Source organism: Acomys minous, assembly GCF_964271855.1.
Source record: "Acomys minous genome assembly, chromosome: 14".
Lineage (NCBI taxonomy): Eukaryota > Metazoa > Chordata > Mammalia > Rodentia > Muridae > Acomys > Acomys minous.
The window spans coordinates 6,759,357-6,787,032 of NC_140496.1; the positions used below are offsets into that span (position 1 = coordinate 6,759,357).

The 27,676-nt window shown below is 53.9% G+C and overlaps 1 protein-coding gene across 1 annotated transcript; it reads left to right on the top strand.

Moving 5' to 3' along the window:
* Nucleotides 1-208: 208 nt before the first annotated feature.
* Nucleotides 209-27,418, top strand: SLC7A5 (solute carrier family 7 member 5). The gene is made up of 10 exons (XM_084756642.1): nt 209-856; nt 10,890-11,027; nt 19,096-19,201; nt 20,010-20,054; nt 20,731-20,854; nt 21,586-21,689; nt 21,997-22,093; nt 23,111-23,260; nt 24,436-24,613; nt 25,429-27,418. Exons 1-10 carry the CDS (start codon nt 304-306, stop codon nt 25,482-25,484), a joined length of 1,551 nt encoding a protein of 516 aa, XP_084612768.1. The 5' UTR covers nt 209-303; the 3' UTR covers nt 25,485-27,418.
* Nucleotides 27,419-27,676: the final 258 nt, after the last annotated feature.

Here is a 27,676-nt window from a genome sequence, read left to right on the forward strand (position 1 = left end):
AAGTGTGAACCAACTCCTCCCCACCCGCGTGCTGCACTCCAGTCTCACGCAACACCCCGCGCGATACACATCATCACTTCGCATTCTAGGCTCAAGGCTCCACGCGCTTTAACAGACCCGGGGGCGGGGTCGCGCGGACGGAGGGACCAATCGCTGCGGCGATGGGCGGGGCCAGGCGGGCGTGTAACGGCGGGGATAAAAGGCCGCGAGGGCGGCGCGAGCGCAGACGCATCTCCCAGTGTGCGGGCGGAGAGCTGCTCGGCCGCGCGCACGCCTCCAGGCCGAGCCGGGAACGCCGAGAGCATGGCGGGCGCGGGCGCAAAGCGGCGCCGGGTAGCGGGCCCTGAGGCGGCGACGGAGGCGGGCGCGGCGGAGGAGGAGCGGCAGGCGCGGGAGAAGATGCTGGAGGCGCAGCGCGCGGACAGCGTGAACTCCAGGGAGGAAGGCGTGACCCTGCAGCGCAACATTACTCTGCTCAACGGTGTGGCCATCATCGTGGGCACCATCATCGGCTCAGGCATCTTCGTGACGCCCACGGGCGTGCTCAAGGAAGCGGGCTCGCCGGGACTGTCGCTCGTGGTGTGGGCTGTGTGCGGCGTGTTCTCCATCGTGGGCGCACTCTGCTACGCCGAGCTGGGCACCACCATCTCTAAGTCGGGCGGTGACTACGCCTACATGCTGGAGGTCTACGGCTCGCTGCCCGCCTTCCTCAAGCTTTGGATAGAGCTGCTCATCATTCGGCCCTCCTCACAGTACATCGTGGCGCTGGTCTTCGCCACCTATCTGCTCAAGCCCATCTTCCCCACGTGTGCGGTGCCTGAGGAGGCAGCCAAGCTGGTGGCCTGCCTCTGCGTGCGTAAGTAGTAGTGGTCCGGGCTAGGGCGGGGCAGGCGCCTGTGTCTTAGATTTTCTATGTCCCGCGTGCTCATCCCAGCATCCTTCCTTCATCTGTCCGTCCCAGGACCATCTCGGCAGTTCCAGGTTCAAGTCACAGGTTCCAGAACCCACGTGCTTTTCTTTAACCCATTCACAGCGTTTACACTTTCGGGGCAGCCCTCGCGAGACCTCAGTGGGTCCCGTCTCTGACCCTGCGGTGGGCATCCCACTTTCCGACCTGAGTCCGTAAGATACGAGCGACCTAGCCTGCCCCGGGTGAGAGCAATAGCCCCTGCCTCTTTCAAAGCACCACGTGGAGTGGCTGATGTGCCAGTTTCCTGTTTCAGCTTCAGTTGCTGACTGGTTGCTAAGAGGGAAATTGCAGTTGAAAAAAAAAATCACTTACGTTCTTCAAACCGGCCTGTCAGGAATTAGTGCACGGGCTGACTCATAAGAAAACAGTAGTAATAAAATTGTGTGTGGTAGTGAAGGCTGCTTGCTCATATGGAGTGCATGAGCAATAGAGCCCTGTATAGGACTGGAGCTTGCCTGCAGACAGTCTGTGTGGGGGTTTTGGGGCTCCCAAGATGTGCCCGGTAACAGCTGTTGATTGTAGCCCTTGGGGGACTTACAGGTCAAGAACAATAGGCTTATGCTTTCTAAAACAGTTGTGTGTCTCCCCTACCCCCCAGACTGGGGAAAACAGTCATTTGAAGCAAATATTCAGGATTTAGAGGGGAAGAAGCAACCTGAAAATCGTGTTGCTTTCAAATTTTACAGATGAGCTTAGGCAGCTAAGTTATCTGTGTTTTAGGAGCTGTCTTGATAATGCACACAAGAAGAGGGTGACAGGGTTGCAGGGCTACACTTAAAAGTGTTGGGTTGTAGCCGGACATAGTGACGCGCCTTTAATCCCAAAACTGGAGAGGCAGCGATAGGCGGATCACTGAGTTCAAGGCCAGCTTGGTCTACAAAGGGAGTCCAGGACAGCCAAGGCTAACACGGAGAAACGGTCTCAATGAAAGTAGGGGAGGCTTAGTTAGCTCTGCATGGCTGCAGAGTGGCAGTGCCTGTGGGCTTTAGCTGTGAAACCGTCCCCGTGCTATCAGTCACAGCTCTCAGGTATGCTCTTAAATCCCGGGAACCCCCACCACCACCGCACTCCCCTCCCTGCTCTACAGCGCTGTTGGAGACTAACTGGATGATGACTTGATAAGGTCTCTATGCTGCTTGCTTGGTTCATGTGTAAAAATGGGCAAGAGCACAGCTGGTTTGCAGAGGCACTGGCTGGCAAGGGAGAGCCTGGCCTTGAAAGGGACACGGGTTCCTGGGCTTGTGTACTCAGACTTTTTTTTTTTAAGATGTATTTATTTATATGTATACAGTATTATATATGCGGTCTGCTTGTGTGCCTGCCCGCCAGAAGAGGGCACCAGGTCTCATTATAGATAGTTGTGAGCCACCATGCCGTTGCTGGGATTTGAACTCAGAACCTTAGGAAGACCAGTCAGTTCTTTTAACCTCTGAGCCATCTCTCCAGCCATCTGGGACTTTTAATTGTCCAGTTTTCACATTGATGGGCTTTACAGTTAGGGAAGGGCATGGGTACCTTAAGGTTCTTTTGTTTGTTTTGAGAGGGAGTCTCGCTGTGTCGCTCTGGCTGGCTCTCCCTGCCCAGGTGCAGGGAGTGAGTGTGTGCACCACTATGCCAGGCTGGCATAGGTATTTTCAAAGAGTCCACACTCCTTTCCAGATGAACCTGGAAAGCCAGTTTCTGACTTGTGCAGCTGGTGCTCGTGAAGTGTGGGGAATAGCTCTGGCCCCACAGGTGGCAGTGAGGGTGAACGCTTTCCCGCTACATTTCTTTTCAGTGTTTTATTATGTCCCACACTGGTGGAGGTCAAAGGGCAGTTGTAGGAGTTAGTTCTTTTCTTGTTTTTGTTTTTGCTTTTTGAGACAGGATTTCCCTAGGCAGCCTTCGCTGTCCTGGAGTTGCATTGTAGACCAGGCTGGCCTTGGAATCACAGAGATCAGCCTGCTTCTGGCCTCCCAAGTGCTGGGATTAAAGGTGTGCGCCACCATTCCCAACCTCAGTTTTTTTCTTCTACTGTATGAGTCCCTGGGATGAAATTCAGATCTTCATGTGTGGCAGCAAGCCCTTTCATCTACTGAGCCATCTCATGGGCCCAAATGTCCTCTTTAAAAAAAGGAATAACACAAATGCATGATTGTGTAAATATTCAACTGTATAGACATGTGGGGGTCAACCAGTCCTGTCACCCCATCTACAGCTAGTGGTAAAGTCCCAAACTGATCACAGTGGAGACTTTTGAAAAAAAAGATTTTATTATTATGAATTCATTGCTCTGACCACATATACACCTGTATATTTGTTTGCTTTTTAAAGGGCATTCAGATCCACATGCCCACCTATGGTGGCCTTCCCCTGTGAGCTGGGCCCTCCCATGTGAAAATGCACTGCAGACTTGCCTCTAGGCACCTCTTCTAGACGCTTTTTTTTTCCAGTTAAGAGCACCTCTACCCAAATGACTGTAGCTTGTGTCAAGTTGACATAAAACTAGCCAGATACTTAGTCAGCTCCCAGATCTGTCCTGTAGATCCCTCCAAACTGGAGGTGTGATTGTGGCGGAGCTGGGATGTAGCTAACCTCACAGGGCCATGGCTGTCTGCTGAGGTGCGCAGGAGGGCAGCAGCCTAGGTTCCAGAATGCAGCCCAGGTTCTGGGTGGTGACCTGCTCACTGTTCTCTGCCACCTGTGTCACCTTCCCAGGCTTGAGGGTCTGAAGGACGTGGCCTGCTGACCAGTCTGAAGCAGTGAAGGCTTGCATCCTGTCCTTCTCCCGGCTGGGTGGAGGCTGGGCCCCCTGCCTGCTAAGGTGGCAGAGACAGGCAGCGGAGAACACTTCTCAGCATCTCAGGAGTGGTAGAGACTGCCTGGCATGGATCCTCCAGTGCCAGGAAACTCACTACTTTCCACCAGTGAGTTGGACAGGGGTTTGGACACTCTTAGCCAGCGTGTGCCTGGAGACTGCCCTGAGATACTTCCCACCTGGAGTGAGAGTAGGAGCGTTGTGGTTCTGATGTGAGAAAAGACCCTCTGAGCTTCCACTTGTAACTATAAAATGGGGATCCGTTCTGCCGGGGTGCGGATGGAGGACTTTATTTAGCGTACACTAATAGGCCTGTGTTGGAGTTTCTGGGCACTGCTGCTGCCATGGCTGAGCTGAGGCAAAGGCTGGGATGGTGCTAATGCGCCAGTGGCCCCAGTGTCTGGGTCCATGAGCTCAGTGCTGCCAAGGGCTTTGTAATTAGTGTTGAAATCGTCTTTCCCAGCTAGACATGAATGAAAGTGCATGCACACTGAGCAGATGACACTCAGACATGTGTAGTGCACAGAACCTGTGACCAGGGCAGTTAGGAAATTAGGCATTTAAACATTTCTAGGTCTGCCCCCGCCCCCTTTTGGTGTTGGAGATGGTGTATAGACTACTGGGTAATCCATAGCATGCCCACGTTCTCTGTCCAGAAGTGGTGGCCAGTGCCTCCATAGTGACCACAGTCCCAGGCCCTGAGACACAGATGAGGGCGAGCACCCGACAGCATTGTTTTCTGTGTGGCACACACCTGGCCTCTGCATATTTCCTCGCATTTACCCTTTGCAGTCCATGTAGTCATTCCTGTATGCCACGGCTAGAGAAACTGAGGCAGGAGTAGGCTGGAAGCACCCAGCCATGCCTCTGCGCAGTGTAGCAGGTGCCAGGGTCCTGGAGTAGCCTCGGTCACTACATCCAGGAGTCTGTTCTGCTAGCGTAGGGGCACAGGCTGCTCACAGGTTCATTAGACTCCTGAGGAAGGGCTCTGTCTTGCTGGTGTCTATAGGCAGCTCTCCAGGCTCCCTTTTATCGCCTTGCCACTATCTCCACTGGAGTGAGCTTTAGACAGAAAGCCCCGTCTGTTCCCCTGGGAAGTACTGGAGGTTAAGGTGCCTCTCATTGTCACCACTGTCCTCAGCCACATCTGGGGTAGTATGGGGTACCACAAGGCTCAGGGAGCATAGACCCCAGCCAGCATGATTGGACACAGCTGTGAGAAGCTGCCTCAAGAGTAGTGTCCAGCCGGGTGTGGTGGTGCACGCCTTTAATCCCAGCACTCAGAAGGCAGAGGCAGGCAGATCACTGTGAGTTCAAAGCCAGCCTGGTCTACAAAGTGAGTCTATGACAGCCAAGGTGACACAGAGAGACCCTGTCTTGGAACAAAAACGATAGTGCCCCTGCCCCAGGCCTTGCCCATTCTGCCTGCAACCAACATGTCAGTGTCAGATATGTCCCCAGATAGCTTTGTTCTTCCATTGCCTGACCCAACTAAAGCAGTCACACCCAACAGCCCCTGTCGTTTAGCAGTGTTCTGAGCTGTTGCTTTCCCAGTGGCTAGCTAGCCGCATCACATCTGTCTGCTCCAGGTCGGCTGGGAACCTGATCGCTGAGCACCAGCCACCAGATGAGTCCTCACCGGATATTTTTCTGTGAGTACGGTGTGTACGGCTGTGCCCACACTTGCCCTTTGCCAAGATTTGCTGCTATGTAAAGAATTAGTAGGATTTCCCATCCCAGTTCTCAGGAGCCTGGTGTGTGCAACCTGATCCACACTGAGTCACCCTGCCCTTGAGGCTGGCCAGCATGTGTCATTGCTGAGACCTTTTGGTGCGGCAGCTGCTCATGGCCAGTGAGGGCCTGCCTTCAGCCCATGCATCTGCTCGTGCCAGCAGCTCAGGCTGCGGGAGTGGAAGGGTCTTTACTGGGTTCCCTTGGACCTTGTCAGTCTGGGCTGTGTGGGAAGACGGAGGGCCACAACATGGCCTGAGCCAGCTCCCGACTCTCTCTTGAGCTGTGAGCCCCCAAGACTTGTGGTCCACAACAGGATGGGGTTGATTGTCTACACATACTGCAGTGCCTAAGGTAGAGGTTGCAGAGGACGCACCTGCTGAGGGGAGCAGCTCCCTACAGTGCTGTATAGTGCTGTCCTGAGTTATTAGGCCTATTGAGCTGGCAACTCCCCTAAGCCCAGGGATTCATGTTTTTTTGTTTGTTTGTTTGTTTGTTTGTTTTTTTGACTGCACCTGCTGGACCTGATAGAGATGGAGAGCCTTGGAGTCTGTTACTGGCAGCTCCATCCGCTACTCCCCTACCCCCAACACACACAGAGCCTGTGGCCTGGTGAGGCCTGAACTCACTCCAGTCAGCAAGTTTATTGTAGTGTTTGTCACCATCTGATGTCTGCCCTTAAATACTCAGAAAGCATGTGCGCATGCACACACACCTACCTGCACTACAGCTAGCCTGCTGTAGTGCTGCTTTAGAGATGTAAAGTTAGTCCCGGGTCTGCGTGTGGACTTACACACCTGAGTGCCACCCTCCTCCAGGAACTGCTGAGTAACTGGAGCAAAACTCACCTATATTTTCTTGATAGCTTACTGATGGGGGGAATTGGGGTGCCACGTGTAGGTAGATGTTTGAGACCCTGCACATGTATAGATGTGTGAGACCCTGTACATGTGTGGATGTGTGAGACTCAGCACATGTGTGGATGTGTGAGACCCTGCACATGTGTAGATGTCTGCATTTAGCTGGTGATGAGGAATCCTTATCACTCACACAGTTTTCTGGGTACTCAGCCCTGCAATGATCAGATCGATGGGGGACCGACCGGGAAGCCCTTGGCATGGAGGAGGAGGTGGTGGTAGTGGTTCTGCCTGTGGAGTGGGAGCAGAGGTGTAGAGGTGTCAGATACCCCGTGGGAGGCCCGGCAGCCGGTTGGAGCTACTAGGAACCCCTGAGACCTCTGTCTTCAGGGAGCTCGGAAAGTCACTGGGAGTGAATGGGTGTTTTCTTCACCTCAGGACTCGGGTGTTAGCTGAGTTTCAGTTCAGTGTGTATAAGACTTGGGTTCCACCCAACACCAAGAGAAAGCTAATGAGAATCCACAGAGACCTGAGCCTAAGGATGGGCACAGGGCTTCAAGCAGACATTGAAGATGCCAGGCGCGGTGGTGCACACCTGAGTTCAAGGCCACCCTGGTCTACAGAGCAAGTTCTAGGACAGCCTGGGCTCCACAGAGCAAAGAGCACTGAGACCCTGTGGCACTTATCTTCCTCTGCCAAGACTTAGAGTTGGTGTTCTTTTGGCCGGTCAGAGTGCCATCCTGTGCTGGTTTCCTGACCTGTGTGGCCATATGTATTCTCTGGAGCCCCAGAAAGGGAGCCTAGAGAAGTCGCTCACTGGTGTCTGGGTGGGCACCCTGAGCTGGTGGCCCCATCATGCGGGAGTTTGCTGACTTCAGAAGCTGTCTTGGACTTGTCTGGGTGGAAGTTCTAGGTGTTGGGGATTTTTGTTTGTTTTTACCAGCACTTGGGGAGTCTGGTCTGGTGACTGGGATGACTGGCCACTAGACATCCCAGCGGCTCACTGCAAGCCAGACCCTGAGTCTGCAGAGGCTCCCTGGGGCTTGGGGCTCTACCTGGGAGACTTGAGTGGGGAATTGGAAACAGCTAGATTGTAAGAAGTCAGGAGATGCTGCCTGAGTTGACTGACTAGATTCAGTTGGAGCCAGGATCACCTCCAGAAGGGTCCCAGATCTGAGCCGACCCATGCTCAGGCCTTAGTCCAGTTGCTGGGCCAGGGCTCGATGTGCCCTGGGTGACCAGCTCAGCCGTGCTTCCTGGAACTAGTGAAGCCACCAGCCACTTCCTCTACGCTGCCTGGGAACCTTGAGATTTGGCTCTGCTGGGAGAGTCTGGGCAGGACCAGCCTCGTTCACCTTCTGAGTTTCTTCGTTGGAGTGAGGTAGCAGCCTCTTGGCAGCTGTCTCTTCCTTCAGGGTGAGAACCTGGTGCCTTCTTACAGACTCCAACCAAAGCAACAATTCATATCCGTAGTCAAGTGCCCTGGTGCTCACCCATGAGTGAGGTGGTGTCAGGGTCAGCCTGGCCCAGCCAGACAGTACACTATACCCTCTGTAGGGTGTGAGCTGTGGAGCCCTGCGGTAAGCCAAGTGGCCCTGGGTGTCACCCTGGACCTGGCCAGGCATGAAAGCTAACCATGTGGAGAGCAGTCATTCTTAGGGCTGTGGGCTGAGGGCCTGACCTGCACAGCTGTTTGCATCCAGTATGGGCTCCGGGCTTTATCTCACTGGCCCAGCTGTTGGGGCGAGCCAGCACAGCCACACTTATCTATGGGTGCTGTGTAGGAAACCCCAAAAAGGACTGGGTTCCACCCCCTACACCATGGCCACCCTTATCCCCCTGCCAAGGGACTGCCTGTTAACAGCAGTGGGTCACAGCAGCCAGTCCTGCTGCTTTTGTCGGTGGGGAGGCGGCAGATTGTCTGGGTAGGGCGCTGAGGTTCCTTCCGGTCAATCTTCTGACTGCCTCTCATGACAGTGTCTCAAGAAGGCCAGAAGCCCCTGGATTCAGATGAATTCATTCATTTATTTCAGATTATTTCGTTTTGAAAAGAGGGCTGTGGGAAATAATAATATCCTCCCTTGTTTGCTTGTTACCGAGTCAGCGAGCATTACGGCTTTATCGCCTTTTTTGCCTTGCTTCTAGGACGGGAGAGTATAGAGTCCCTTCTGTTCTCAGGTCAGGCGGAGTCAGCAGCTAAGAAGAAAGATTACCGAGGCCCGGCACGTGCTGGGCCTCCTCTGTCCACTTGGCCTGGAGTCTGGGCTCAGGCCCCGTTTTGGCTGGGGAGAAGCTGGCTTGGCCCTCAGACTGGGCAGGGTGTTGGAGTTGTGGAGGAGGGGCCTACTGTGACAGCCAGGATGGCTTCCAGTACACTGCTTCCTTCCTCAGGTTCCGAGGGACACCTCACACAGGGCAGCCCAGCAGAGGCTCATTCTCTGGAGCCCAGAGCCCTGTCATATTTTCCCTTCGAAGTCCATAAACGGTGACCACAGCTGCCAAGGCTGAGGCTGCAATGGGCTTTGGGCTTAGCCACGCCCCTCCTGCCAGCTCACCCCAGCCAAATGAGACCTGGCTAGTGATGTAATCCGCCAGCCTCTTGCACCCAGAAGCCTGGTATCTGGGGAGGCCGGATCAAGAAAGGCTTGGCCTCTTGGCTTTCTTTGTCAGCACACCTATCAGGAAATGTGAGGCTAAGGAAAACTGGCGGAGAGTATGGTGACCTGTGCTTAAAGGGACAAAGGCTCTATATGGGGAAGCATTCTCTCCCCCTCCTTCACTCTGGGAGACATGGGACTTTTCTAGCAAGTCATGGTAGCAGCAGCAGCAGCTACATGGCCAAGGGAGCTCTCTCAGAGCACAGCCGCAGCCCAGTTACATCAGCTAGAGCTATAAAGAGGGAGGGGACTCAATGCTAATAAGAACTCATTTCCTGGAGGTAAAGCAACTGCTGTCGGCTCTGCCCCCGCACCAGCGAGTCTTCCTGTTTCCTTCCACCTGTGCTTGGCCACGTCCAGATAACTAATGCGGATTCCTGTCTTTGCAGTCTATTCTCTAAACTGCAAAATTACGTATAATTAGCCTGTCTGGGGAAAATGTTGCCTGGCGTCTGTGAGGCCTGAGTCTGCACAGCTTTTCTAAGAGTTGCTCATTAGGGAAGGCAGGACACTGGTAGCTGGGTCCTTTGCTGGGGGCCTCTCTGGGCTGCATGCTGCGCTGGTTAATGTTTGACAAAGGCAAGCCAGGGACCAGGGACCGCCCCCTCCCCTAGAGTGGAGGGTAGAGGCTCCCTAGCTCTCTGAGGAAGCTGGGGTCTCCTGTATGGGACCACCAATACAGCAGCTGCCAAAGTGGCAGAGTAAGTGCAGTTGTTGGTTTGCAGTGTTTTTATTTATCTTCACACACAGTACAGTGTTGGAGCCCTGGGTCCTTATTCAACAGACACCTACATACTCTTGCCAAGGTCTTGAGGTTCATTAGCGGACCAGGCCGCCCTGTCTGCAGCCCCTCTGGGCCCATGAGGCCTTCACACTGTGTGGTCTAGTTGCTCAATTGTCTACAAAACAGTACTTGTGGTTTTCATGTCGAGTGTATGACGGTCAGACCACATTACATTCCCTGAGCCCACTGCATGCAGCAGCATGTAAGCCCGTCTGTGTCCACAGGTTCTCACCTGCAGCTTGTATGCACAGTGCCCATTGCTCTCTCGCTTATCAGACTTACACAGACAAGATGCCTCGCCTACCTGCTTTCACCAGCCTCATAGAAGGTTGTCTTTGAAGAGAGGCTCACCTCATAGCTTACAGGGCCGTGCACGCCCCTAGACTATGCTGGCTGAGAACTACATGGCTACCAGGGTTAGGTGGCCATCCTGCAAGGGGCAGCTTTGGGTTTTACTTGAGTCTGCAGCCAGTGCATTTCGACAGGATCTAGGTATAAGGCAACAAGGGATGAAGGTGGTTCTGCTGGGGTCCCTTCCGAGGTGGAGACCGCTCAGTCACACAGAAGCACCATGTGGTATCACATGTCTCATCACAGCACACAGGAAACTGGAGCACATGGTCCAGGGTTCAGTGCCAACAGGGCTACACGGAGAGACCCTGACTCAAAAGGCTCGGGTAAAAATTTCTAAAAATCAGTAAAAAGAGCTGCCTAGCAGGCTTCCTATCCCAGCACTCAGGCGGCTTGAGCAGGAACATCTTGAGTTTGAGCCAGCCTGGGCTACATGATGAGACCCCCCCCCCCATCTATAAAAACTGAAAAGAAAGAACAAAAGATTTCACTGTAGGCTATCCAGGGCACTTGAGATCGGGCTCTTTTTGAAGAGTTGAAGTTCCTAACCTTTGACCCTGGCCACAAAGAACCACCTAGCTTATCAAAACAAGTTCCAAAAAGTCAGCCCACAGGCAGGCAGAGCTTTGCCTCTGGGATCCTAGCCAGGAGCACCTGACCTCCTCTGTGCCCCAGCCCTGGACTGGACCCCTGCCTGCCCTGTGGGGACTCATTGCTTTACTCTCTCTGTCCTTCCCCACAGTGCTGCTCACGGCTGTGAACTGCTACAGTGTGAAGGCTGCTACCGGCGTGCAGGATGCCTTCGCTGCTGCCAAGCTGCTGGCCCTGGCCCTCATCATCCTACTGGGCTTCATCCAGATAGGGAAGGAAATGGGGACCGGTGAGTGACTCATCGTGTGACAGCCACCTGCTAAGTGTCCAGTGTGGTGAGGAGTGTGTGCCTGGGGCTCCTTGACTGCCTCACCTGGGACCTTGATTGGCCCCAGGGAAAGTTGAGTGGTAGAGGAGACTGAACTTCAGAGAATATATGCAAAACCCTGTCCCTAGCTAGTGGGGAAGAGTCTGTGACGCCTCTGGGGGCCCAAGTGTCCGTCCATCTATGCAGGAAGTTGTGTCAAAGCTTCTGTCTGGCTGGGCCTTGCCCACTACAATGCCCCTCCCCCGCTTTATGGCCAGCATGTCCTACATGTTGAGGTGCTCTCTGGTGCCTGATGTGTCTCACCATTCTGAGGGGTTGTGGGGTTCTCACACCTGGCCACTGTCCATAAGTTTCTTGGTGTTTCTCAGCAGTGATTTTCTTGTTAATTGTCATGTCTGTGTGTCCAGGGACTGGCAAGCAAAGGAGATTTGGCTTCAGTGACATGTGTGAGTGCTTTCAGGAGTGGGGTCACTTCAGGAGCAGGGTAGCAAGCCCTCACAGTGTCTGTCTTCAGATGAGGGCCCAGTGGCTGGACAGCCAGTAAGGAGGGAGCCCAGGGCTCAGGCCTGGGAGACAGGAGCACTGTTGTGATTTAAACATGGCATCAGTGGGTATAAAAGTGAGTCTCCTGGCACCCTGCCATTCAGTCCCCTCCTGGCATGAGGAGGGTCGGGTTAAGACTGCCTGGGCTTTGGCCACACACTGTATGAGCTTCGGGGTGTGTCTGGATCTCTGAGTCTCTTTCCCTGGCTGCCTTCTGATGGGAGGAGGGCAGGAGGAGGTAGGCCTATACACACAAGAAATGCTCTCTCTGTAATCTGACAGCATATGCTCTGCTCTGCCAGTTGTCTGGAAGCCCTAATACACACACACACACACACACACACACACACACACACACACACACACACTCAGGTCTGTCTGTCTCCCTGGATCTTTGTCCACCTATCTTTCCTAACTGTAATATTCCACAGTAAAAGTGCATGTGATTTATTAAGTAGTCCCTGTGTGGGAGCTAGGAACACAATGTCAGGGTTTAGAATTCCAGCCTTTATGGGGTACACTGAAGTGGAGGTGCTGCAGCCCAGGCCCCGCCCAGGGCCCCTGTTTGTGCTTTCTCCTTTGTGTTTGTCTCAGTCCCTGTCGTGGTCTAAATGAAGCATGGACAAAGGCTGACTAAGCTCCTGCCTGAGAGCTGTGTTGTGTGGTGGCCATTGCTGCCCAGAGAGGTGGGGCCACTGCTTGGGCTGAGCCAGAGCAGAGCAGTCCCCCGTTCTCAGCATAGGTCACTTACAAGAGGTGCGGAGGAAGCCCCTGTTCCTGGTGTTGCCCCTGGCAGAGGCAGCAGGGACAACTGCTGTGGATGAGAGCAGGCTTAGCTTAGAGCTGGGGTTTGGTTGGGTCTGCCCCCCTTTCTCACCTTTCTGTGTACAGGGTTCTAACGGCCTAGGTCCAGGAGGCTGACCACCCAGCCAAGGGGCAGTAGCTGCCGCCTTCCTTAGCTCCATTCTCTGACTGTGCTGAACATGGATTCACAGGTGCTAGGGGAAGCCCAAGTGTGGGGCCTCCTCCTGCAGAGGGAGCACTATCTGCAAGAGCTCCACACCCTCCCTGTGGCAGAGGTCCTCTGTACATTGTTTATGTGTGACTGGCACATTTGCCACTGTGCTTGAGGTGATGGAAACTCTGGATCATGGCCCCATTGGTGCTTCAAGGGGTGGGCTCGGTCTGGCAGGATTTTCCACGGGTATGTGAACTGCCCACCGGGAGTCCAGCAGCAAAGTGGCCTGAGGCCTTTGCTGTTCACCTACTAGGAGCCTCTAGAGAGCTCCAGAGAGTTCCATCCAGCACCTTGCCAAATGCCCTCAGGAGGCCAGTTGCATCTCTGGGATCCTGGTAGACAAGGCCTTGGGCAGAGGTTCTGTTCAGTTCTAGGGAAAGAGTGGAGTTGAGCGTCACCTGGACACGCCAGGGAATGTGAGGGACCGTAGTGTGCGCCCACAGCCCGTCACATGGCAGAGCATGTGGCTGGAGGTAGGCGGTCTGCAGAGGACCCTGGTTGGCTGTTGTGATGAGATATAGTAAGGAATTTAGCAACTGGAACTTGCTGCTAGCAAAAACAAACCTGAGAAGGGGACAGCAGAGCTTTTGTCAGGCCTGAATGCACAATGTGTTTATAATTCCGGTGGCTGTGGCAAGCACACCCTACGCCCCCAGCAGTTCCGTTCTGGGCTCCAGAACGCAATGCAGTGGCTGTGAAATTCCTTTGCAGGTCAGGGGGCGGGGTGGGGGGGGTGTCTGTTATCCAGATGGACACCTTGGCTTCTGAAGGACACAGTGTTGGAATGCATGCTTCTCTCTTCAGAGCACTTGCCCACCCCATTGGACACAGAGTCCTTGGAGACTGGGATGGTCACCAGGTCCTTGAAGGCAGAGGCCCTGGCTCTGGTCATGAACTTTCTCTGATGAAACATCTGTGGGTCTGGAACCATGGTGTCCATTTCCACCTAGCTCTGGGCAGCCTCCTCATTGCCCACCCCAGCATCAGGTGACCCTGCTGCCCAGGCTATTTTCTCATCAGGAAAGGTGATGAACCTGTCTGTGGGCATCACTCATCTACCCTGCCAGCCTTGCACAGAATCTCTGCGGGGCCTTTGCGTGGGATGCAGTGAGGACTTGGCCGGTAGTCCAGAGCCCATGTCACTGTAAGAGGATGTCATTCAGGGAGCCACAGAGCTGTGGGAGAGAGTTGCAGACAGAGCTAAATAAGGCTCTGACCCAGGCCGTGAAGGCCCTAAGCACCCGCTTGCTTTCCCCAGGTCCCAAGCGGGAGTGCAAGTTCCTAGCAGGCTGTGGAGAACTCTGCCTGTTGCTGCTATCATAAAGCGTCTGCACTTGATCCATGGTTTCAGACGTGCAGACAATGCCCAGACTGGCAATAGACCTAACGCACTGTGACTGGATTGTGGGTGGGATTGGTGAGTTGGCCAGGGTGACTCCAGAGAGGTCCTGGAGAGAGCCCAGAGGACCGGAAGTAAGAGAGACAACAGGTTACAGATATGGTGGTCAGGGACTCCACGTCCTTGACCTGTTGTGTCTTTCTAGTCAAGCGGCCAATTGCTCACAGCACCCTGAAGGGGCTGTGGCTGGAAGTCAGACTGTCCTAAAACATGAGTGGGTGCCAGGCCTTCTCAAGGCCGCCTGTGGGAATGGGCTATGGAAGGTTCCTCCCTTGTGCTCACCCACAGGCCCAGGACATCAGAGGACACCAAGTAGCTCTCTCATGGTTCTGCTTGGGCATGAACCACAGAGCAACAGGATAAACTCATCTCCTGAGGCCATTGCAGGTTGTAAGGGACAGCTTGCAGATGATTGTGTCCCCTACAGCCCTCTCCTTTCCTCCCACATTGACTGCCCAGGGGGTCGAGTAGGGGGCTTTAATGGCTGTCACCATCCCACCTTTCATACAATATGAGACCGTCGTCATTAGCGTGAGCTGTGAGTGAGTGGTCACCTGCTCTGCCAGGGATCTGAGAAAGGGAAAATGCCACCCCATATGCTGGCACAGGTCAACAGCAACGAGTGGACTTGATTGCGTGTATCCTTTGTCAGTAGGTGACAGTGACCCACGCCTGGCTGAGGAGACCAGCCCTTTCCCATGTTTCCCTGGGATTGTCACCTGTCTCTTAGTGAGGTGCCCTACGATCAGAGAGGTGAGGTGTCATGTCCTGGGTCCTGCAGTTCATGGGCACAAAATGCAGGGTCGCAGTGCTGTATCAGAGTGCCGAGGTGCAGCTGCTTGCTGCATCATGTTGTGGGAAGGCTGATAGCCACATTCTGGAGTGGCCAGCAAAGTGGCCTGAATCAGCATCACTCTCCAGAGCTCAGGTGGGACCTGCAAGGACAAAGGTAGCAGTAGTAGGCAGGGCTGGCCGACTGAGAGCTGCCCAGTTCATGGGTAACTCCTTTTGTGTTCTCAGTGGGTAGGGAGTCATCCTCTGGGGTCTCTTCACACCGAAGCACTGTGTGTATTTTGGCACCAGAACCATGTCTAAAGTCTCTTTTCACTTCCCTTAGGGGTTCATTGTCCATATGCAGATAAACACACCAGGGTCTGAGGTAGCACTTGAGCTGCTCTGTGAACAGAAGGTAGGCTGGAGCCTCCAAGCTATTCAAGGGATGCCTAAGGGCATGATGGGATTACGGTGTCACCTGGGTGCCCCAGGGTCGCTTCAGCTGGTCTGGAGGGTTGTGGAGCTGCATCATGCCCAAGGCCTCTACATGGTCCAGATGCATGGCAGGCTTGGTCAGTCCCCCAGAGCAGCAGGCCACATGGCTTCCTCATCTGTATCCTGGGTCTGAAGAGGATCCCTGTTGTGTCTGGAGCCCATTAGTTCACAGCTGTCACTCACACGCACTCATGCCGTTAACCGATATATGCATGTGGCCCCGGAGCCTGTAGGGGACAGAAAGTAGGCTCACTGCGACACTGCCCCTGGGTTGAGGTTGGCTGTGGGGGTGCTATGGCTGGGTGAAACTTCAGCTAGCCCCACAGGAGCACAGTGGCCTAGCTTTCTCCTGCCTGCCAGCTCTGCTGTCTTAGAGTGAACCCTATCTCAGGATAACTAATTCTTCCATGCCTGAGGCCCAGGTGAGTTAGTGACATGGTCTTTCCTCCCAATCTCTGATATACCAGGGGCAGGCAGATCTCAGGACACACCAGCCTTGGGGAGTCTCTGTCCTGAGTCAGGCTGCAAGACAGGCATGTCCCGAGGACAGGAAGGAGGCCAGCCCTGTCCATTCCCAGTGTGCACTCCACAGTTGTGGATACCTCAGCAGGCATCTGTCAGGGAAGGGTGGGTTCCCATGGTCACAGTGTGTGTGACACACTGCCTTTGTACTACTCATCCCTAAAGTCCTCTTCCTGGGGTCTTGAGCATTACCACCCCAGACACCCCAGCTCCCTAGCGTCTCCTGCTCTATAGAGGACTCTGATGGTGTCTAGGGCCGCACCCTGCTAGGGGCTGTGCTTATGCATAGCTTCTCACAGCCGTGCTGTCAGCCCCGTGGAGAGGTGCATTTTATGGCTGAGGATGGGAGGCCTGCCAGCCAGGCCTCACCTGACATGGCCAGAGTGGGAGTAGGGGCTCTGAGATGGTCCGCAAGCCCAGGGGAAGGATCGTAGCTGTTGGAATTCTCTGGCCCCAGCCAACCTGTACCATTAACACTGTAAGCTGGCCTGCTCATCTCTCTTTTTACAGTGGCTCGAGAGGAAAGAGGCAGTGGGCGGCCCTGCGGGGCTGCCCTGCCCCTGCTGCTGTTAAGTTATCCAACTCTTATTTAGTCCACTGTTTGTGGACACACATCGGTCCTGAATGGGTCTGGCAAATAGGACTGAGGGCGTCTGCCTAGGTCTGGCAGTGCCTCCTTGAACTGTGGAGGCCATGTTGTACACATTCATTGAGCAGCACCTCTGATCTGTGCCACTAGTGTCCACTGCCCCTATCCCCACCCCCACCCCCACCCCCACCTGGATATGTGATAACCTCAAGGTTTCCAGGTTAAGGTGGGGCAGTTACATCTAAACCCCAGCCCTGCCTCACTTCCAACTTGGTGCCTGTCTGTTTTCCTCTTGTAAGCCACTGGAATCAGGCAAAGGGGAGCCAGCTGCCTGTCAGTATCAGATAGGTGGGTGTGACCACTCCCACAGCCACTCAAGCCACCAAGGTGGACTGCAGTCAAAAGGTGACCGGGTACAGTGAGGTCATCCTTGAGTCAGTCCGGCCTTGGAACAGCTTGTGAGACTCCAACCTAGCAGATCTGCTGCCCATCCCATGGTGCCTATGAAGAGAAAGCTGTTTACACAGACATCCAGGGAAGCTGCGGACTCCAGCCCTGAGCCACTGTGCAGCATAGGCTGCAGGCACTACACCCAGCCTGTCGCAGGCCAGGCTGAATGCCGTAAGCCCTGACACATCACTGGAGTGTGGTGCTCCCCTCCATCCTCTCCATGGTAAAGGATGGCTATAGATTTGAGATGGGCATGCTGGTCCAAACCGTGCGTCCCTGGCAGAGAACTGTCTGCTGAAGGATTTGAACCAACCCTCCTGGCACCCCTACCCAGGATGGACAAGAAGCAGGCATCCTGCCCACTCGACTAAAGATCTCAGTCTGGGCCATTATTCCTCCCGGACTCCTCCTGCAGTACTGGGTCCCCAAGGATAGCCAGGCTCGTGTGTTCCCGGGAATAGAGCCACGGAGATTCTCAAGACAGTGTCTTGTCACAGCAGCTATTCAGGAGTGCTTGACACATGAGACAGCTGGGACATAACATTCTGGCAGCACTTGCAGTCACACATAGTGACCCAAGCATGGTGTTGTCCTCAGGGCAAACACTGAACTTATGTCATTCATAGTGTCCTGAGCCTGTGCTTGTTCTCAGCTCGAGTGACTGGGGTATATTTCAAGGTACTTGTGGACTCGAGGCTAAAGCTGTCTATGTTGACCCAGGGTGGGTTCTGGTCACTTTTCCAGTGTCTGGCACTTGTCCCCATCCCTTAAAGGGTAGCAGCTTGGATGCTTACATAGCTGACAGATCCTCATGTGTCCTGCACAGCTGCTCTGTGCCTTGGTTTCCCAACTGATAGGAGAAATGCTCCCTCGAGTGGAGATGTGTGGGTTGGGCCTATGAACATAAAGACTCTCCTTGTTCCAAAACATTTCATTGCAGAGCGCAAGGGGAGTGCCCTGGGTTGTGGGAGGCACTTTTGAAGGTGCCCTGTCCTGAGCTGCCCTGAACTGCTCACCACAAACCAGCTTCTGACTACCCTGTGACCAGGACCCAGGCAGATGGGGAAGTGGATAATGCTCTTCTCAGAAGACTAGGCCTAATGTGGGGGGTGAGGGAGGTGGGAAGCCCAGGACAGCCTTAGCTCAGACTGCAAAACAGAATCATGCCCACACATCCAGCAGACCATGAAACGCTAGTCCAAGCCTTCCTCCATTGTCACGTTCTGACACAGGGCTGAAAGACATTCTGTGGAACCTTCTTCACAAGGTGGTTTGGTGACCTTGAGCCTGGGGTATGAGGCAAGCAGGCCTGGCCCCAGGGCTGCTGGCTTGATGATGTCTTAAGAAGACCTGTCCAGGCTCTGCAGCCTCCACAACTTAAACAGTTTGTCTTCTGGTGGTCACACTGCACCTCTAGTTCCAAGTCGCCTTAGTCCCATTAATCTTCAGTCAAACATGAGCTGTATGTCGATGCTGTAGTTGTCCTCAAGAGCCCAGAGTCACAGGACCCATCAACTTAAAGCCCATATGTAGGTAGCCTGGGTCTGGTGAGCCAGCCACCCACCCTGCTGGTCTGATACCTGATGTCCAGTCTGGCATCTTTAAGTAGCAGATGTATACAGGCTTAATAAAATGGGCCATGCCACAGACAAGGAAGGGCATCCTAGTAGCCCACTCCAAGACTATTCTGAGAGCCACCAACTCTGGAAAATACTCAGAGCACACCTGGAGTCTGGGCTGTGTGGTCAACTGAGTGAGTAGATCCTAAGTCTGGTGATACCACTGGGAAACGCAAGGGCTGACATGAACTAAGTGAAGTGGCCTCTCCTCCAAGCAAGGTGTCTTGGCTCTGTCACATTACCCTGTCCTTATCTGTGGGTGAGTTCTTCTCACTTAATTCCTAGCAGCCCTGGACCAGGGTCTCCTCAGCTTCATAGCAAGGGGTCAAGGTGGCAGCCCTAGTTTCCATGTAGTCCTAAAACTTTTGTGAGCTATGTGAGGGACATCCTGAAGGGTCACGGGACTGCCTGCTCCTGACCTGTTTGCCTGTCCTAAGTCTACAGCGATCTTGTGGGCTTATAGCCAGGGTAGGAGGTGATCAAACAGCTACATGTGTACAGTCAGCCTGCTGCAGTAAAAAGTCTGCACGCTGAGCTTCTGTTTGTTAGAGTATTTTGTGGCAGAAATATTGCAGTGTTACCTCTGTCCAGATCCTCTAACTGGCATTGTTTTCTTTCAGGTGATATGTCCAACCTGCACTCCAAATTATCTTTTGAAGGCACTAAGCTGGACGTGGGGAACATTGTATTGGCATTATACAGTGGCCTCTTTGCCTATGGAGGATGGTAGGTTCTGGAATGTCTAAGACCCATGGCCTGGGGACACATGGTCCTGATGTACACAGAATATCAGTGCCCTAACCATGCAAAGACCACAAGGAACATCTTGAAGAGCTACACAGCCAGCTACAGGTCACTACCATTAGGGAACAGGCAGGGATGGCTGGGTCCTACCTGCAGTACTCCATAGGGTGCCCAGCCTGGCCTCTGCTTTCAGGACAGATGTATAGAGACTTGGGGTGTCGAAGCCCCACAGAGTTGTTTAAGAGATGGCCTCTGTGTTTGCCTCAAATAGAGTTGGCAAGAGGACAGAGCAGAGTGAGCAGCTGGTTCCAAGGTGATCGCTGCTCGGCTGCTGTCAACAGTAGGGGCCCTGGGAAGCCCACAGAAGACACCCCTATCTGTTACTATCTTAGTGTTCTGTGGCTGTAAAGAGACACTGTGACCAAGGCAACTCTAATTGGGAGCTTGCAGTTTGAAAGGGTTAATCCTTTACCATCACGGCAGGGAGCACAGCAGCATATGCTGGAGCCATAGCTGAGAGCTTTACAGAGCTGCAGCTCTCCTGATCTGCAGGCAGCAGGAGAGATACCCTGGTCCTGATGTGAGCTTTTGAAACTTCATAGCCTGCTTTAGTGGCACAAAAGCCACAATCAATTCAACAAAGCCACGTCTCCTAATCCTTGGAGTTCATCCTTAGCTGGGAACTGAGCATGCAAATAAATGAGCCTAAAGGGGCTGATGTCATTCAAACACCTCACCCTCACCCCCTTGATTGTGTGTATAACATGACATATTGTTGCCTGCTTTCTAGGAACTATCTGAATTTTGTCACAGAGGAGATGATCAACCCCTACAGGTATGTACAGAAATGGCAGAGACATTTCGTCTTAATATGAGAGAAGAGGCTATCACTATAAGAGCCTGTAATGGGCCTTGCCCAGCTTCTAAAAATAATTTATTTTTATTTTATGTGCATTGGTATTTTGCCTGTGTGAGGATGTCAGATCTTGGAGTTAAAGACAGTTGTGAGCTGCCACATGGGTGCTGGGAATTAAACCTGGGTCCTCTAGAAGAGCAGTCAGTGCTCTTAACCGCTGAGCCATCTCCAGGCATCCGCCTTCCTTGCCCAGTTTCTGTGGAAGGCTGAGTCAGGGGCAGACAGGAAGTATGACGCAGGGATAGGGCTGTTCTAGGCCAGAGATGGGTAGCTGTGGCTTCTGGCCGTGGACATCAGCTGGCGGAGACTTGTCTGGGGTGTACAGCGCTCAGTAAGGCTATGAGTGTTCACACTGGGCAGTCTTGGCTCTCTTCAGCCCTCGGAGCCACCAAAAAGATCTGCAGTTGTTCAGGGATGGTCATGCAAGCTATGCCTCAGCTGTGGACAGCTACCCAAGTCCAGTGGGTTTGTCCAGCCGTGTGCTAATACTACAGGCATCCCCATTGTTTGCCCAAGCAGTGAGGCCCAGACATGGAGCCGGGCTGCTCACCCTAGGGTCTGGCTGCACACTGACATCTCTCCCCCTTCTTCCCAGGAACCTGCCCCTGGCCATCATCATTTCCTTGCCCATTGTTACACTGGTGTATGTGCTGACGAACCTGGCCTACTTCACCACCCTTTCTCCCGACCAGATGCTGGCATCTGAGGCTGTGGCTGTGGTAAGACACTGCCCACCAGCTCCTCCTAGGCCCTATGACCACTCCTGGGCCGGCCACTCCCTAGACCTATGACCAAGCCAGCCAGGCCTGGCCCTTGTGCCCAAGTCTCACCCTACTTGGGGAGACTAGTGGTCATCACTGGTGTCTGCTAAAGATGAGCACAGAGGATGTTGCCGGGCTGCATGGTCGGGTGGGGCCTTAAATGCAGCTGCTTAGGTAGCGCCATGCTTATGGCAAGACAATGTGGGTGGTCACAGGCTCTGGGCACAGGTGGCTCTGTTACGGACCACAGTGACTTAGAGGCTGCTGCTGGGTCAGCAGCGGTGAGCATGCTCTGGGCTATTTATGGCACCAGAAAGGCATAGCCAGGTTCCTCAGCAGCCCCTGCAGCTCCTGCGCTGTCCTTCTGAGCTTGCCTGGAGGAAAGGCAGCACTGTCTAGCCTTTAAGTGTTAACTCTGGGCTCATGGCTCATGAAGAGCCACTGCACCAAGCTCTTGGCAGATGTGCAGCAGCCCCCAGTGAGGGAGACCTGTTCAATATTACCCCGTGTCCCATGGGAAGGGATCTGGGCACCTTACGTGTGTGCGTGACACGTGCAGAAGCCTGACGTGTGGGGCAGCTACGGGCCATGTCAAAGGCTGTGTCACAGACTACGCTGCTCCAATGGCTGGAATTGAGACCTTTCTGTACCCTACTGTGGCTGACGCTCACCATGTGTTGTCTGTCCAGGATTTTGGGAACTACCACCTGGGAGTCATGTCCTGGATCATCCCGGTCTTTGTGGGCTTGTCCTGTTTTGGCTCAGTCAATGGGTCTCTGTTCACGTCGTCAAGGTAAGTGTCTGAAGCAGCCTAGAGGGAGCCTCTGCTGCTCCACACTTCCGTAGGCTGCCTGTTGTGTTGATACACAGCAGGTATCAAGTAAGTGGACAGCCCTGAACGGAGGAACTGTTCCGACCCTCGCTGTTCATTCAGGTCATATCGTGGGGGCCCTGAAGTGAGGTGCAACCCCAGGTTTGTCCTTGTTAGCCCAAATGGGCCCCTCCCAGTGTAGCTGACAACCTCCCACCCAGCTCCACCTATCTCCCCTCTATGTCTGGGTGGTGGGGCCAGGGCTGACTGCCCACTGCTCCATCCACAGGCTGTTCTTCGTGGGATCCAGGGAGGGCCACCTGCCTTCTCTCCTCTCCATGATTCACCCACAGCTCCTGACACCTATGCCTTCCCTGATGTTCACAGTAAGTCTGCCATGTGGTCCTGCCCTGTCTATCCTCACCGCTCTGGGCCCCATGTCTGTGCTCAGAGCAGTGTATAGTTGGGAACACTGTATCGTGCACATGGCTGCACTAGACTGCAACACCACCAGATTTAAAGTTCAGAACCCCACTGTGGTTCTAAAGAGATAACTCAGCTCTGTGAGTTCAAGGCCAGCCTGGTCTACAAAGTAAGTCCAGGACAGCCACACTTACACAGAGAAACCCTGTCTCAAAGAACAGAAAGAAAGAAAGAAAAGAAAAGAGAGAGAAAGACAGACAGACAGACAAGATAACTCAGCCTCAAGTATTTGAAGTGGATTCCCTGCCCAGCAGGATGTCTGCTCCATCCATGCCATGTTGATGGCCTCAGCCCTCAGTTGGACTCCAGTGTTCTTCCTTCTGTGCCCATCTGTTGAGTTATGGACCTTCTCTGTTGCTGTAACAGCCATCCCAACCCCAGAAAGCCTCAGATAAGAAACATTTACGTCTCACACTTCCTTAGTCGGAAACCAGGGTTCTTCAGGAAGTGTGGTCAGTTAGTCAACGTCACTTTGAGCTTGCTGTTCTGTTGTATGCTTTGCTGGAAGGCACCCCCATTGGGTATTTTGCCAAGGGAGGCCACTGTAGGCAGTACAGATACTTTAGCTGTTCCAGTCTGAAAAGCGCTGGACCATGGGTCCACATGCAGTTAAAAGAGTTGCTTCTTAAAACAGCAGCAAGTAGCCAGACATGGTGGCTCACGCCTTTAATCCCAGCACTCAGGAGGCAGAGGCAGGCGGATCTCTGTGAGTTTGAGGACCGCCTGGTCTATAGAGCGAGGTGCAGGACAGCTACACAGACAAACCCTGTCTCGAAAAAACAAAAAGAGAAAGAAAACAAGAGCAAGTTGGTGTGCTCAGCCAGACACTGGCAGAGATGTTGGTCTCCTGCCCAGTGGCCGCTGATACCCTCCCCCATCAGGACAACCCTGCAGCCTCACCTGGCCCTCTTTGCTTTCAGTGTTTCATGACCCTGATGTACGCCTTCTCCAAGGACATCTTCTCCATCATCAACTTCTTCAGCTTCTTCAACTGGCTGTGTGTGGCCCTGGCTATCATTGGCATGATATGGCTCCGCATCAGGAAGCCTGAGCTGGAGCGTCCCATCAAGGTGAGTATTGGGCAGAGTCCCCGCTCAGTCCCTAGGTGTCATTTTCAGAGATGAGCTACATCCAGGGAGCCATGGACCAGCACTGCCTCCGGTCTTCCCCTATCCAGCCTCCATCTCTCCTTGGCAAACAAGGATCCTGTTCCCTTATCGCTGAGTACCATATGAAGGGAACATGAGACCTGAGCTGCTGGGGTAACTGCAAGTGTCAAAGCTGTCCTAAGACTTGCAGTGTGGTGGCCAGCAGCTTCTCCCTGGGCACAAGGCTGACCCAATCATACCTGTCATGGAGCTTTGGGACCCTACTCAGTGGTCTCCACCAACAATACAAGGAACATGGTGGCCAGCTGGTGGGAGACGGAGCCATGCTGGCTTGTGCTCCTCAGTCACCCAGGCTGTGGGGAGAGAGGTCAGACTGCCCTCCACTAGTCTGTAGGAAGCTCAGACAACCTGTGGGCATTGTCCCCTGTGTCAGAGTCTATTCCAGAGAGCCTTTTCCCACAGTGGGAGTCCAAGCCGGTGGGAATCTGGGCTGCAGTCTGGCATGAGCCCACACAGGAAAGCCGGGCTCTGCCTGCTGGCTCATTCCGCACACAAGCTTCTCTGCCAGAAGCCTGTCTGCTTTGGCTAGTTGTAGGCTGTGGCTTTGTGGTAAACATTTATGGCCACAAAGGGTCTGAGAAAGCAGGATTCCTTGCTTGTAGATGGGTAGCCAGGGTCTTCCGGGAAGGGTCAACCTGCTGTTCACCTGCTAGATGGCCATGGTGGGTATTGGAGGCAGGGGTTTCCATGTCTGATGTGGGGACTGCAGAGGTGACCTCTGCTGTCCTGTGGAAGCCTCAAGAACCTAGGCTAGCTGTTTGTATTCCTTCTATAGCAGGAGAGCTTTCGGTAGTTGGATGCCCAGCGCCATGTACTGCGCTCAGAGTGACATTGAACAGGACAAAGCTTGTGCTCTCCCAGGCCCATGACAGATGAGGGCAGGCGAGGGGACCAGGTGGAAGCAGTTAAGCTACTTCAAAGCAAAGGCCCAAGGTCTAGGGAGACGTGGCTGGGCAGATCCAAAAGAGAGGATGACAGCCCTGGGCCACATGCCAGCCGTGGGGCAGTAGCCCACGGGCCCTGCACTAATGTGGGAAGGAGAGCGTGGTAGCTTACATGGCTCCATTCTGTCTTAGGTGAACATGATCCTCCCAGTGTTCTTCATCCTGGCCTGCCTCTTCCTCATTGTCGTGTCCTTCTGGAAGACACCCACAGAGTGTGCCATTGGCTTTGCCATCGTCCTCAGTGGGCTGCCTGTCTACTTCTGCGGGGTCTGGTGGAAGAACAAACCCAAGTGGCTCCTGAAGGCCATCTGTGAGTACGCACGGCCAGGGTGGGGGTGACCAGGGTGAAGGAGTGTGGGTCCTGCCGCGGGTACCCAGCAGGCCGAGAGAATCATTCTGGGCCTCAGGCGTTGTGGCACTAGGCAAGGGTTTGGGTCACTAGTACAGTGGGCTGGCATTGAGAGTAACAGGGATACAAGGGTGAGACACCCTAACTGGTCTTAGCAGGCATCCCATGGCCAGCTGCCCTTGCCAACTGGCAAAGCCCCACTGCTGGCCACTAGCTTGGACACGGTGGCCTGACAAGAGATGGAGCCTGGAAAACTTGTGTCTAAGGCACCCAGCTCAGGACTGGTTCCAGTTCACTGAGGACCTTGTCTCACCCTCCTAAAGCCCTTGAAAGAGCAGTACATGCAGACCTGAGCTAGCACTGTGGTCTAGAGGCCTTTGAAGCTGCAGAACAGGTAGACTGCTCCAGTGGGTATAAGGCTTACTGTGGAAGCCTGGACACAGGCAAGCAGCGTACCTACTGAACCGTCTGTCCAGGCCCATCTCTTGGAATTCCATAAGTAATAAATGGACTAGTAGGCCAGGCGTTGGTGGTGCACGCCTTTAATCCCAGCACTCAGGAGGCAGAAGCAGGTGGATCCCTGTGAGTTTGTGGCCAGCCTGGTCTACAATGTGAGTCCAGGACAGCCAAGGCTATACAGAGAAACCCTGCCTTGAAAAAAAAAAAAAAAAAAAAAAAAAAATCAATGGGCTGGTGAGAGCAAGTGGCACAGTGGGCCCTGGCCTCCAGCTCATGCCCCATCTTCCACTGTGCTCACCCCTGTCCTCTCCACACAGACCACGTGACAGTGTTCTTCCAGAAGCTCACACAGGTGGTTCCTCAGGAGACTTAGCCACAAGTCCTGGGTGCCACAGGGAGAGTGCACACTGACCGCTTCAGACAACTCACCTTCGGAAAAGCAGCGACCAGGCCTGTCCTTCCCCACAGCTCCAGTGAGCAGCACCAACTGTCTAGCATCGTCCACTGTCCCTCCAATGGTCAAGTGTCCATAGTGGCTGTGAAAGAAAACTGGTACGAACTTGGTCCCAGAAGCCGACCGTCTACACATAGCACACAGCGCAAGGCGTGCTGTGGTCTGAGGCCTGGTCTTTCCAACTCTCCGGGGACTGCCACATCTGGCCTTCTCCACTCTGATTTTTTCTTTTGTTTTTGTTGCGTGCATTTGGTCAAGTTTACACTACCAAGACGATTATTATATTTTTAACAAGACAGGGTAGCAAGGAGCACTAGATGTGTGGCCAGAACAGTCCAGCTCTGAATGTGAAGGCTGCTGGCCACAGCTCTTCTCCCAAGGCTGTTCAGTAGCACATGTGCCTCAAGAGGACCACATCACTGTCACCAGGTTGGAAGAACTACTGAGATTCAGCTGTTACCTGCTCCACTGTGGACCTGGCCTGACAGATGGACCGCACAAATGCTAGTTTGGGTTGTTTGGTTTGTCTGGGATCCTAGAGATGGAACTCCAGCCTTATTCCAATGAAGCAAGCACTCTGCTGCTGAGTAACTTGCTCAGTGTTATAAATGTGGAGCTCAGGTCTCATCGTCTTGAAGTCCTGGTGATCCCTCTTCCCCTGCCCCACATGGAGGAACTCTTTCCAGCTGTAACCCCTAAGCAGCTGGCTGCCATAGCAGGCAGCTCATGGGAAGAGCTGGCTGCCAGCTGTCCCCCGCAGCGCCATGTGCTCTTGTGCCCACTGGCAGGCTGTGTCATTCAAGGGGCTGTTGTGCTCTGGCCCTTGCAGACACAGCACCACCCCTCCCCTTTTATAAAAGGACCAGGAAGGCTGACAGTGACCAGCACCGTGGTCCCACACACACCTGTCCACCTTCCACAGTGACCGCCAGCAGCTCTCTGCCACATCCCCACTGTCCTCTCCTTATCCCGTGGCCATTGTACGGAAGAATAGGCACCAAGCACCTCTCTGCTCTGTGTCACTCACATGGCAGGACCACTCCAGCTTCCTGGGTGTGAAAGCTGCTGGCTGCATGCTGTCGTCCTTCCTGTGTGGGGCCACCCTACAGGCTTCCCGTCCACTGGGCGGACAGTTGGGCTCCAGCCATCCCATCTAGCGAAGCTGTTCCTCTGCTTAGAGGGACTCCAGGATGTAAAATTCTCCTGCTGGCCCAGCCATGGCTCCCTGAGGGTGGACTGCTCGGCAGCTCTTGCATGGTGGTGGCCTTTCCTGCTGACCGCCCTGACCTCTCCTCTATGCTTCTGGGGTTCCCTGGGAGGTTAAGGTTAGAGTAGCTCTTGAAGGCTCTCCCAGAGATCTGAACTGGGGCGTCTTCCCTGCAAGTCAGATCAGGGACCCATTCCCATCCCGGGGTACATCCCCAGACCCAACCTGGGTTCAAAGGGCAGGGACTCTTGGCCATGTCCATGGTGCTGACCCAGGCCCTGCTTGTTCCTACTTCTGATGTCCTGAGGGCTGCCATCTGTAAGGTTTTGTTTTCAAGCCCTGACCCCTCAACCATTGTGTTGAGCGCTTTGCCTTTTGGTTTTGTCCTAATGTGTCACTGACCTAGAGGATACCTGTGCCTAGCTTACGTCAGTGGTCAGTAGCAGAGTGATGTGTAAAGCTGTGTTCCACCACATTGGATCCATCTGCTGTGTCACCTGAGTTAATGGTGTGGTTGTGACATCTTTTACTATTGTATTCATGGCTAACCTGTTACATTAGACTGGGGGTGCGGGTGCAGGGTTCTGCTATTCTGTGAGCCTTTTTGTTTTGTTTTGTTTTGTTTTTAAAGCTATTGGAATTCTAAGCTGCTAACAGTCTTCTGTGTTCAATGCCAAATTCCCTGTGTGGGAACGTCTATTTTCTCCCAGCCCACCCCTTTCTCACAGCCATTACATTCCTTTGCTCGCCAGCCCCTGTGGGTGACAAGGCTGGAAGGTAGCCAGGAGACCAGGGAACACACTGAGGTCACAGGATGGAAAGGTTTCCTAGAGGCCCCAGACGGGAGAGGCTTGGCCTAGAAGGGGGGGTGGGGGCTTAGGCTAACTGTGCCCTGAGCACCACT